This window comes from Genypterus blacodes, unplaced genomic scaffold (genome assembly GCF_046128005.1).
Source record: "Genypterus blacodes isolate CSIRO-AG114 ecotype Tasmania unplaced genomic scaffold, CSIRO-AGI_Gbla_v1 ptg000058l_1, whole genome shotgun sequence".
In the NCBI taxonomy this organism is placed as follows: domain Eukaryota; kingdom Metazoa; phylum Chordata; class Actinopteri; order Ophidiiformes; family Ophidiidae; genus Genypterus; species Genypterus blacodes.
In genome coordinates this window covers 3,864,092-3,875,761 of record NW_027466870.1, presented here as the reverse complement: position 1 = coordinate 3,875,761, position 11,670 = coordinate 3,864,092, and the positions used below count along the sequence as shown (strand labels likewise).

The following is an 11,670-nucleotide window of genomic DNA, read 5'->3' as shown; positions in this document are numbered from 1 at the left end:
AGATGAGGGCCCCTAAGGCCGCTGCCCACTGTGCCAAAAGCATCTTAGCTAGAAGATTTTGGATGGTACGGGGATCATGTTAGAGAGAAAATACTTCCTGGTAAACTTGGCTAGTGACTGAAGTCCACACATCTTTTGTTCCTCCTCTACAAATGTTATTTTTGATTCATCTCTGTGTCTGATCCAGCAAAATACTGGCTTATCTGGGGAACTGAGGCCTGACCTGAAGGGCACACAAGGTCATCAACAGGTTAGATCATCAACTAAAAGGAAAACTAATTACAGTCTTTGAGTCTTTTCCCTTGCAGTTGGAGATTCCCTCCACAGTTAGAGAATCATGAAACATCCCACAATCCAAATTTAGCAGATTGCCTTTCCAATTTTGTGAAAATGTTAATCTATGTAATTGGGCAAATTTTGTTGCATGACTTTAACACATAATACATTATTTATGATGTCATTCTTTTGAAAACACATCTGTCATCTTGACTACCTCTGATGGGACGTAACAGTTCATGTGACTCTCCTGTAGAGCAACACGCTAACACACAGCCTGCATATCAGTAGGATGTAAATACTTGGGCCTCTGGAGTGGTTGTGGAACCTTGTTTAAGTTATTATGCTATTAAAAGTGTGTGTGCACATTGTTATTGTTGCACTCAGTAACGTACTTGACTGTTTAACAGACGGCAGACGGCGGAGGGGGAATTTTGCCGCTTGATATTTGGAGATTGATGTGTTGAAAGTGGCTTAGTGGAGTGTTTCTAGACTGTTCTTATATTCTTGTGTTTCATTGGTGCTCTTGCTTTGTAACCAGACACAAGAGTGCAGTCTACTCGAAAGGAATACAACCTGACTGTTTTTCCTCACCAAGCTGTTATTATTCATGATTTTAATAGATGAAGATATACAACAAAAAATTATCTGCTTTTGTTATCGCTTGAAAGTTTCATGATTTTTCCGTTTTGACCATCAGTCCATGTAGTTGTTATTTAATAAGTGATTCCTAGTTGTTGGCCATAAGAGTGATGCTGTAACCTTCATGTGTAATCTCAGTGAATAATCATGTTCATTTGTTTTTGATGTATTTGATATAATTTATTTATGATTTATTTTTATTATAACGTGAAAAGGAACTGTGAAGCAAGTTACATAGTTACATTGTACATTGGTTTTATGCTTTCAGGTGTTTTTAAAGTGTTTTAGAAGAAAGATATTATACAGGAATGTGAAAAGTTCTTTGACTTCCTGCAATTTTCATGCTAATTAAAATGTTTGGTTTTGGTGCTTAATGTTATTTCAATAAAGTTTCCCTTAAAAGAGCAGCCGAGTGTTCTGATGGATGGAATATGGAAAAATAAACAAAAGTCCAAGTGCAAGGATTCTTATAGTTTTTGTGGAAAACCCTGCTGGAACACATTGCAAATTGTTTGATAATTTTCCAATTTTTTCGAGCAAAATTTTAACTGGATTCATGTTATATACATGTTTATCTAAATATCTGAGTTAAATTCTAATTATTTAATTTAATAATAAAAAAAATTCCATGGAAATACAACCTAAAAATACACAATCTGCTTTACATTTAAATGACTGAAGAAATATTTTTCAATTAATACTTTTTGGCAACATTAACAAAGTTGCTGGTGTGATTGAGTGATATGAGTTTGATTCACAGTCAGGAGGCAGAGTGTGCGCCCTCTGTTGACCAGCTGCTCTCAGCTCCATGTTCAGGGCCCTGAATGATTCACCTGCTGTATGTGGAGAGGCAGAGGAGGGAGGAAAGATAAAAGCTGGACTGAACTTCATCCAGACAGTTTGTCTAGTAGGAGTAGTTTAATAGTCTGAGTGCAATCCTCCTTTATCTTTACTGTGACTGTGAACCTTTTATGTTGTGTGAATTAAACATTGTTGACGTAAAACACACACATACACACACACACATACACACACACACATACACACATGCACACACACACACACACACACACACACACACACACACACACACACACACACACACACACAAGCACATTCAGATCCTAGAATACAAACGACAAAGCACGGCATTCTTATTTCAGATTAATTTATAAAATAGTTCACTTGACTGTGTTTTAACATACAGTGCATTCTTCTACTGTACAATACATGAGTGTGTCACACACAGTTGAGCCCTCTAAGTTATAACTTGACATTAACATTGAATTTAAGTATGAATACTTTGGCATAGTTTAGTGACGGACTGATCATGAGAAACACAAAAATGCAACTAGAAATGTAAAACTCTGGTGCTGTGGATGCATGAGGGCTTCAACCAAACGGACTGAGCCTTAGTGTCAAAACAATACAGAGACAAAGGATCAGGATCATTTGCTCTTTACATGACAGATGAATGCAGAGGAAATCCAGTCTGATTCCACCTGATCAACACTGAATGTGAGAGATATTAAGCTTCAGAACAGTCAGGAATTGTATAAACACATAAATCTGCGTAAAACGAGATGTTCCCCAATATTCTGCACAAATAAACACCTCATCTACTTTGTGCAGCATTGTTGCACACTACTGATGTTATACATGTCACTATATTAACAAATCACTGCTTATCGTCACATGATTTTACATTTTTCTCAATTACAACTTTGATTTTGACATTAAGGAGACCAAAACAAGACCCTTGCTGGCCTTCTTTGTGTTTCTGGCACATGTATCACGTCAGCCACGAGCAGAAAGGGTTGCAGAAGACACGCCTCCAGGCAGACTCCGGCAAATAACAGTGAGAGCCATTCTAAAATACATCAATTTGGCTTATTTTACAGGTATCGCTCCTCTGCTGAGTCGGTTCCAGCCGTGTGTTAGGGAATATTTCAAGCATTAAAAAAACTAAAGCCACTGAAATATAGTATATTGCTGTCCCAGTTGGGGTCCGGGGAGACAAGAGTGTAGATAGAGAGACACGAGACAACTGGAGAGCCAGCAAGCACCGCCGTGCCGCTGAACGTTAACTTGGCCTGTGGAGGAGGAAGAGATGGATTATTTCACACACTTAAAGTAGAAAGAGATAACAGATCAGGATGAATAAAGTCAGATGATGAAGCACAATCTTACTTATGACTATTAAGTTTTCCTCTGCGTTTGTTGGCAGGAACCTCACTCCACATTGAGAACCGCCCAGTAATCTTTCTTGTCCTGATGATAACAAAATCAGATTACCACTAAATATCTGCAGCGGCAAGAAATATATGTTTTGAATTTCCTTTGATCCGGACAAGAGGACATGCTGAGGATACACGTGTTTACGCCTGACCTCTGACATGACGGGCAGGTTGTCGTGAGGAAGGAGCCACATGGTTCTGTGGGCTTTGGTCCTTTGTCTCTGCAGGAGCTTCCTCAGTAACCTCTTCACCTTCCGGTCCCTGGGGTCAGCACACTTCACCGCCTTCTTTGTGTAAAGACTATCAATCAATAATGAAACACAATGTATCACATGTTAGACCAATATGCTATATAATAACACAAAACAAAAACAAGGATTTCACAATGAGGGGCCTGTGGTGAGGATGACAGCGATGAAGACTTCAAAGAATCTGAACCCAAAGGTATCTCAGTGTTTCCTATATTTCTGCATGAGTTTTTTGTATACATCTTGTGCATACTTACAATGACTTACTATGCATAATTCATCATAATAAAGCATTGTGTTTCATTTCTGTTTAGTCCACAGTGGACAGATGTGAAACTTTTTGGGAGGAAACCACCTGGACATGATTTTTGTCTTCTTTGTTGTTGGGAAACTTAATCCCAAGTATTTCTCTGAGATTTAGTAATTTAGACAGAGAATATGATCAAACCTGCTTTCAGGAGAGAGAGAGAGAGAGAGAGAGAGAGAGAGAGAGAGAGAGAGAGAGAGAGAGTTTGGGATCCACTGAAACAGGGCGAGGGGGGGGATGCTTGTATCTACAACACACTGCATGTTTGCACGAACTGGGCCACATGAAGAAGCGAGCTCCTCATTCCTCAGTAACATCAGATTTTCCCTGACCCACTGACAACAACGTGTATCACAAAGCAGCAGGGTTTACTTAACTAAACCCTGCTGTTCTGACAGACTGGCTGCAGCCCAGCTCGTCCGGCTCTGGAGGTATTTTCATGTGGCTTGTTTTTCCCACATATTTCCTTCCTTACTTCCTTGGCAATTACAGCTACAGAGTTATGCCATAACAACACGACCTGGACAGATGACAAATCCTCTCAGCTCAGCTCTGCCCTCCTCTAACAAGAGGCACATTTTCCAAGTCTGCAGATCGCTCTGCTCTTCAGCTCCGGGAGTGGATAGTTGAAATACTTGCATGATGGCTTGTATGCTGCAGTCGGGCCCCTCGGTCTGCACCTCAAACCGCAGCACATCTTTGGTGCGCACCTTGCCCTGCGAGTACAGCATGCAGCACTGGACGTCCCTCTGCATCTGCACGCCTTTACCTGAGGGGGAGGGGGAGGGGGGGAGAAAAGAGGAGAAGTGGGGAGTCAGGAGCGAGAAACCGTCAGGGAAAGTGGGAGTGTGTGCGATAAAGAGAGAGTGAGAGAAGGAGAGAGAGAGAGAGAGAGAGAGAGAGAGACTTGCCAATGTGTCTAAACTAAAGTAGGTGTGAGGGTGAGAATAACGCTGAAATTCCCTGGTCTCAAACTATCTAATCAGTTCAGCCTCTAAAAGTTAAAGAAACACGGTGAATAATAGGGAGCATGTGCAGGAACACCAGCACACATAGATACACACACATGTATTTACTCAACTGTGTGTGCTAGATACACATGAGCATGATATCTATTGTAGGATTATGTGTGTAGTGCAGAGCTACATGCCCCCTAGACACACATGTACAGCATGTGCACACACACACACACACACACTCACACTCACACACACGTGCATGCACATATGGACACATGTATGCGCATGCAGGAATGTCAGAGGAATTACAATGACATGCCATTATGCTGCATAGCATACGGCCATACCAGGGAAATGGGAGAGAGAGAGAGAGAGAGAGAGAGAGAGAGAGAGAGAGAGAGAGAGAGAGAGAGAGAGGAGAGAGAGAGAGGGTGTGTCATCATTGTGTTTCATCCAAAGCAACTGTGTAAACAAAAAAAGTGTGATAGAAGCAGCAGGAGCAGAAACAGGAACAGAAACAGGACGGTGCTGCTTTGTTGTGCCACACACACAGACACACACATTTTCAGACATGAACACCGGACACCATTGTCGCTCTCTCATGCTTGTTGTGTGTTCTGCCCCTCTGTTTACATCCACGCTTCCCTCACTGCTGCTGCTCCTGCTGCTTTCCCTCATCTCTCCTTTTCTCTCTTCGCCATCACTCTCTTGCTACACTGTCCACCTGCCGGGTGCACGCATGCCACACACACACACACTCACACACACATGCACACACTCACACAGTTAGTGCGGTTGTGTCTTACCTTCCACAGATGCCAGGAGAATAACAGTCAGAGAAATAACAGTCAACATCTGCAGCATGAGCATGATGAGGCTGGCAGAGAGGAGGAGAGGAGAGAAGAGGAGGATGATCTACTCTGTCACCTCTTCCTCTATGGCTGCCTCTCTTATAACACTCCCTCCCTCTCTTTATACCTCCCAGCCCACCTCACTCTCACTCACTCACTCACTCACTCACTCTCACTCACTCACTTCCACTACCTTCTGTTTTACCGTCTTTCCCTCCCCTCATCTTTTTTGTTCTCACCCGCTCTCCCTCCTCCATTCTCTCTCCCTCCTTCACACTCCTCTCCATCTCTCTCTTTTTTCTCCTCGTTTTTTGGTCTCGACCAAACATCCCTCCTGGCACCCTGCGTGTCTCATTGGCTTTGAGGATTAAAAACCCTCCTCCATCCCTCTCTTCTCCTCCCTGTGGTTCATCTTCTCCTTTTAGAGAGAAATTAATTTAATGAATGCAATCAGAGAGGCAGCTGGAGTTTCCTGACAGATTCACACCATCAGGCCTGATACGAGCTGTTAGATACATAAGTGAAGTACTATCACACATAAAGAATACTACGATAAGGCTGCTTAGGTGAAAGGAAACTTAAATCAAGCTAAAATGTGCTGGAGCATCCAAAGTGGAAGCACGTGTCCCAGAATCCAGCGATACAAGAATGAACGACCTCACATCGCCAATTTCTTGAGATAAAAAGTATTTTGACCCTCTGAAATTTCTTGAATATGCAATTTTTGATTTCTGCGTGTGATTTTGTCTCAGTTAAAGGAAAGCACACACCCTAAGTCATACGCCAGGATGTGAGATGATCAATCAAAGGCCTGATTAGGTTGGACAATCTAAACTACTGTCAATGTTTTGATCCTTATTCCCATTAAAGGGGGAATAAATGATTGAGCTTAACCTGAAACTGCCCATTACAGAGCACAGAGATTCAAGACATCAGGCGTTCATTCATTCCCACATCTTGTAGCTGGATTGTGGCATCTTGACCCTTCATCATAAGGACCTAAGCTGCAGCTGGTACAGAGACATGTGTCCTTCTATGACACCACAGCTTCACATTCACCACTGACAGGTCATCGCCTCTCTTGTAGTTGGATGTGCTGGGAAAGAAATGTTGACATGGTGCCACACACATTTACATTTGGCCCGTTTATCTGAGGGGAGAAGAGAATCTGAACGATCATATGGGCTCAGGAATGCAGAATGAAGAGCCAACAAGTGAAACACAGAGCAGGCTGCCATTACACAAACAGAGAGACATTAAGAGGGAGGAAAGTTACCAAAGATGTGTAATTTAATTAAAACAAAGCCAAGGAAACAGCTCGTTACACAGGGTATCACACGTAATGACTAAGTGCTTCTGACAGAGCTCCAGGCTGTGTTGCTTCAGGCTCTAATGGGAGCCATGGAAGACTTTACAAAGGAACCAAAACTCTGTGGCTCCTGGTGGAAAAACACAAAAAACACAGACAACAAAGCAACTGTATGATCTGACTGTGCATGTAGGTCCAAGCCTTGAAAGTGAAAATATGCAGTGTGTGTACTGAGGGGTGAGGTTGGGGTAAAACGTGTGTGTGTGTACGTGTGTGCGTGCGTGCGTGCGTGCGTGCGTGCGTGCGTGCGTGTGTGTGTGTGTCGGGGGCTGGGTTAAGCATTGAAGAATTTGACCCAAGAAATCAGGTTGGAATCTCAGCTGCACAAACATACTTCCATAATGACTACAGGTCGGCTTATGAGCCAAATACATTTTCTGCATATCTCTGCCATGGTGGAAACGTCTCCTGTCAAGGTGTGCAGACTCACACACCAAAAATAAAGCCAGCGATTTCCTGTCTGAGCGAAGGGGAGGGGGAGGCTGTCTGTTTAACGAAGTTCAATCATGTTGGAAGGAAGTTCTGCTTGGCCCCTGTTTTAAGTTTTCATTCTAGTTTTGTTTCAGCCAAGTGTCTGAAATGGTGGAGAGGCAGACGAGCTGGCTGCCCTTTTAGGTCGACTAGATCAGACATTTGCCAACATGTTTGTCGAGGCAACAATCTTAATGAACAGATTCCGACATATGTGTGTGTTAAATATGGATTATCAACAACAGGCGCAACAAGTTGATCAAAACACCATGTTCAAGTTTATGAGGTCACAGCAACAAAGGGAAAGCAGTAGACTTTTGGGGCTTGATGGAGGTATGTTCTGTCAGGGTGGCTCTAGTTTCTTCTTCTTTTGACCTTCAGCCAGGAGGATTCTTTCACCTAGAATTACTGAAGATGTTTCTCAAATGACTGATCTGAACTTGATTTGAGGTAAGGACGGAGCAAAACCAAGAGATCCCACTACTTTCTGGCACCAAATGGTTAATTCATATTGTAAAATTCCTTAAAAAACATCAAAGCATTACAAAAAACTGTCAATAGGCAGAAATAGAAACGGTTGGACAACTGTAGCAATAAAGTCTTATTATTACAATTTTTCTTTAGGCCAGTATTTAGGCTTGTTTGGCCTTGGTGGCGGTATTTCTGGTTTTGACATCGTACGTGCAGGTTTTTCTGTGATTTATCATTTTGAATAACTCGTTTCCTGCGTTGGCATCATTACTTCCATGATTTGCATGTTTATAAACTTCCTTTGCTAGATTACTGGACATATTTGTAAATCAAACCTTTGGCTGCGTCTCTCTCTCACCGACGCAGCCCAGGGAGCCCGCTGCATTTTCCCAGCATACCTTTCTCCCTCCAGTATAAATGAGGATCATCAATCCAATCAGGCCCTGATTTACCGCCGCAATATTTCTCAGGACAGGAGGAAAGGTTTGAACTCCAACTTCACATGAGATATCCTTAATGGAATGTCTTGCCTGAGTCCTACACCGTGTTTTATTAGAGAGGAGAGTTCCTCCATGTTCCCTTGTGCCAGGCAGCATTCCTCTGCAGGGAGTTGGCTGGTGCTGAATTGGAACTCAACATCTGCGCTTCTCACACTTGGTTCCATCGTACACCGAAACACTAAACCTAGAAAATCAGCTTAAACACACTAAAGGATTTATTTGGAGAATCCCCACTGTAAAAACTCAAGGCGTCCCGGCTGAGCCTCCAGTGGGAAACTGAACACTTTGGACATGTTGAACAAATTCTGCCAGGAAGAACAACACACACCCTGGTCTGAGGAGATTCAAATATATTCCTAATGCAAACTGGAGGCTCAGTGTGATTTTCCCAGCGCCGCTCTACGGTCACCATGGGAGCGCTGCCGAGCAAGAAATCTAACCTGCACTGTTTCACCACCGACCTGTGCTGCAGTGATGCATGGGTGGTATGTGTGGAATGTGTGGTATGTATGTACATCCCCACGGCCCCACTTACACATCGCATTACAATACAGTATGTGTGTATGCATGTACGTCGGTCAGATGAAGAAATTGTAATCCGACCGTCCGGTTCACATTGTGATATAAACCTATAACAGCTATGAAGTCAGGTGGGATTGGAACTAATCAAGATGAGCAAATCCACTTAAAAGCCCCAAAATGTCACCCTGCCTCATCTTACTGCTCATTCTTATTAATAAAGTTATTTTGAACCTCCAGGTGTTGTAATTGGCACCAAAAGCCTGAACACAGAAACGGCTATAAGGATTAATAGATGACGCAGGTTTGAGGAGGAAACAAGTTTTAATAGGTAAGTAGGTTGAGCTGCCTGATGAGATCTGATCACAGGTCAGGTAAGATCCACATCATGAATACTAAGGAGTAAATGTAGATCCAGAGAGGTGCAGAGGTCACGAGGTGTAAAAGGGGCTCGTGTGTGTGCAGTTACAGCAAAAAATATGTTGCAATAAGTAAAAGATCTTACATAAAATAAAGCAAAAACAAGAAGATGTGGCGCCACCCTCAGGATAAGAGTGGTAACAGCAGCCTGTAGACCCTGTGTATGATCTCTGACTGTACAGCTGAGGAGAATCTGCACCCAAGACATTACAATTCCTGAATAAAACCTGTTTGGTGGAAAGAAAATAAAAAGGGAATAGAAGTACTGCCTGAATCTCCTTCTGAACACGCATGTAAACATTATGACGGTGCTCAAACCTCATGGTGAGATGTTTATATGGACATAAAGGAAAGCTTCTGCTCAGACTGATGTGTTTGCTGAGAGAAGCTGTTCTCTCTAGGCAGCTCTTTGTGTCTCCAGCTCTGTTTGGCTCCCACTTAACCTCCATTAAACTCCAGATGATTTCATCTGAGTTGCGTGTGAGTTTGGCAGTGCAGACAGAGACACACACACGCCCAGCTGATGTTTGTGTGCCTCAGAAATGTTCTGGCTAAAAAACATTCATCACTTAAAACTTCACATTTATTTTCATTATACAGACGGATTTCACAAATATTTACAAAAATGTACACTGTGTGTGTGTGTGTGTGTGTGTGTGTGTGTGTGTGTGTGTGTGTGTGTGTGTGTGTGTGTGTGTGTGTGTGTGTCGAACAAGACCCATCGCCACGGACATCTCAAAAATGAAGTTTGAAAAATCTTTACATCATTATTGTAAAGCATTTTATAAATGTTCAAATCCAGAATCTTTAGAAAAGTACCAGAAAAATGAAGTTTGAGGAACGGCTGAGAGCATCCAAAGCTCTCTGTCTCCTGAAGCTGCGTTTAATCTAGTGTACCTGTGAAGACGAGGAGAAGAGGAAGAACAGTTAGGACAAACAATATCTTTTCCCAATATAATTCTCCCTCATATATTGAATCGTACAGTGTGGTTGCTATGCCAATGCAAAGTGAAAATGCTTCACACTTGTGGCTGAATTTAGTTAGAACAGAGCAGCGAATCAGAGATGGAAAGTTGATTTACCTTCAAGAAATGCAAACTCATCGATGGCCTCTATTGCGTTGTCTGTAGAGGAGGAAGAGGGAAGTGAGACGGCAGCAGAAGCTTTATGCAAGCGATATCTGGGTTCACAATCATCATCCTTATACAAATATTCCATGTGAAACAAACCAGAACTTTCCATACCCAAATCTTTCCTTTGTAAGGTTTTCCTCTTTCCTTGCTGTGCGTACACCATAGCGTCCTTGGCAATCATTTCCACAAACAGCTCCTGAGGACAGACAGGCTGGACATTAAGGGGGGGACAGACGGGCTGGACAATAAGGGAGAGACAGACACACTGGACAATAAGGGAGGGATGGCTCTGGTTTGATCTTACATTATTGTAGAATTATAGAACATATACTTGGCTAAATCTAAATGTAAATATCGGATACATTATGATAAATAAACCTGTGTCCTGTGTTGATTTCAAATTGGTTCAAGTCTATTTGTTCAGATTATGCAATTATTTATGATTTGTTTTAATAATTGTATAGTAAATAATAAACAATAATAAATGTATTAATTGTGAATAATGTCACAGTTGATCAGGTGACATAATACTTGATAGTGCAGTAGTGGAGCCAATAACAAATACTGATGTGTACCGGGATTGTTTATGAAAAATAACATACAATTTGAAAATTCTGATTTATTTACATCAATAATACGACAACGCACCGTGCAGATAATAATAATATTCGCTGCTTATTAAATTTAAGTCGTATGATAATAGCCAGAATAATTAAAAGGTGAATTATTAAATTAAAGCCTTATTCTCGTGTAGCTCCAGGCTTTGCTGTCTGTACCGTAGCTTTAGCGATGATGAACACGGACTCCTGGCTGGCCAGAGAGACGTCCGGGTCGGTCTTCATCAGCGCCTTGATGCGGGCCAGCGGGAGCCTGGACGGGCGGCTGTGTCCGGCGGCAGCAGCGGGCCCAGGCGGCGGCGGCGGCGGCGGGCTGCTCTCCTCCTCCGCCTCGGCCCCGCGGCTCTCCTCCTCGCTCCCGCACCGGTCCGGCTCGTGCTCCGTGGGGGAGACCGGTGTTGCCACGGTGGCCGCCATTCTCTTGGTCTTTCAAATTAAAAACTGATGTTCGGGTAAAACGTAAAGTGTAACCGTCACCTACATCACCGTCACGTAGCGGATAACAACATTAGCAGCGGCGAGGCACCATGTGCTTCCGGCTTCCGTGGGCTGGTTCGTCATCATCGAGCTTCCCCAACATTTTCCTCTCCCGCCGAGTAGTCCTTGTCGCTGATTGGTCGGTTTGCAAAAGTGATGCCTGCGATTGGTGG

The 11,670-nt window shown here is 42.9% G+C and overlaps 2 protein-coding genes across 2 annotated transcripts; both read right to left on the bottom strand.

Moving 5' to 3' along the window:
- Positions 1–2,086: 2,086 nt before the first annotated feature.
- ccl44 (chemokine (C-C motif) ligand 44) lies at positions 2,087–5,707 on the bottom strand. The gene is made up of 5 exons (XM_076153618.1): positions 5,476–5,707; positions 4,350–4,479; positions 3,308–3,455; positions 3,109–3,189; positions 2,087–3,011 (listed from the first exon to the last, which is right to left on the bottom strand). Exons 1-4 carry the CDS (start codon positions 5,537–5,539, stop codon positions 3,151–3,153), a joined length of 381 nt encoding a protein of 126 aa, XP_076009733.1. The 5' UTR covers positions 5,540–5,707; the 3' UTR covers positions 2,087–3,011; positions 3,109–3,150.
- A 4,218-nt stretch (positions 5,708–9,925) lies between these two features.
- pole4 (polymerase (DNA-directed), epsilon 4, accessory subunit) lies at positions 9,926–11,569 on the bottom strand. Its single transcript, XM_076153229.1, has 4 exons — positions 11,180–11,569; positions 10,515–10,599; positions 10,353–10,394; positions 9,926–10,167 (listed from the first exon to the last, which is right to left on the bottom strand). Exons 1-4 carry the CDS (start codon positions 11,435–11,437, stop codon positions 10,154–10,156), a joined length of 399 nt encoding a protein of 132 aa, XP_076009344.1. The 5' UTR covers positions 11,438–11,569; the 3' UTR covers positions 9,926–10,153.
- Between the last annotated feature and the right edge of the window lie 101 nt (positions 11,570–11,670).

What these genes read in the sequence shown, in the direction of transcription:
- ccl44 (XM_076153618.1), bottom strand. Translation starts at nt 5,539, where the DNA reads ATGCTCATGCTGCAGATGTTGACTGTTATTTCTCTGACTGTTATTCTC. An exon ending in TCTCCTGGCATCTGTGGAAG is followed by an intron (nt 4,480 to 5,475) that starts GTAAGACACAAC and finishes CCTCCCCCTCAG; the next exon opens with GTAAAGGCGTGCAGATGCAG. An exon ending in ACCTGCCCGTCATGTCAGAG is followed by an intron (nt 3,190 to 3,307) that starts GTCAGGCGTAAA and finishes TGTTATCATCAG; the next exon opens with GACAAGAAAGATTACTGGGC.
- pole4 (XM_076153229.1), bottom strand. Translation starts at nt 11,437, where the DNA reads ATGGCGGCCACCGTGGCAACACCGGTCTCCCCCACGGAGCACGAGCCG. An exon ending in TCATCATCGCTAAAGCTACG is followed by an intron (nt 10,600 to 11,179) that starts GTACAGACAGCA and finishes GTCTGTCCTCAG; the next exon opens with GAGCTGTTTGTGGAAATGAT. An exon ending in CTTACAAAGGAAAGATTTGG is followed by an intron (nt 10,395 to 10,514) that starts GTATGGAAAGTT and finishes CCTCCTCTACAG; the next exon opens with ACAACGCAATAGAGGCCATC.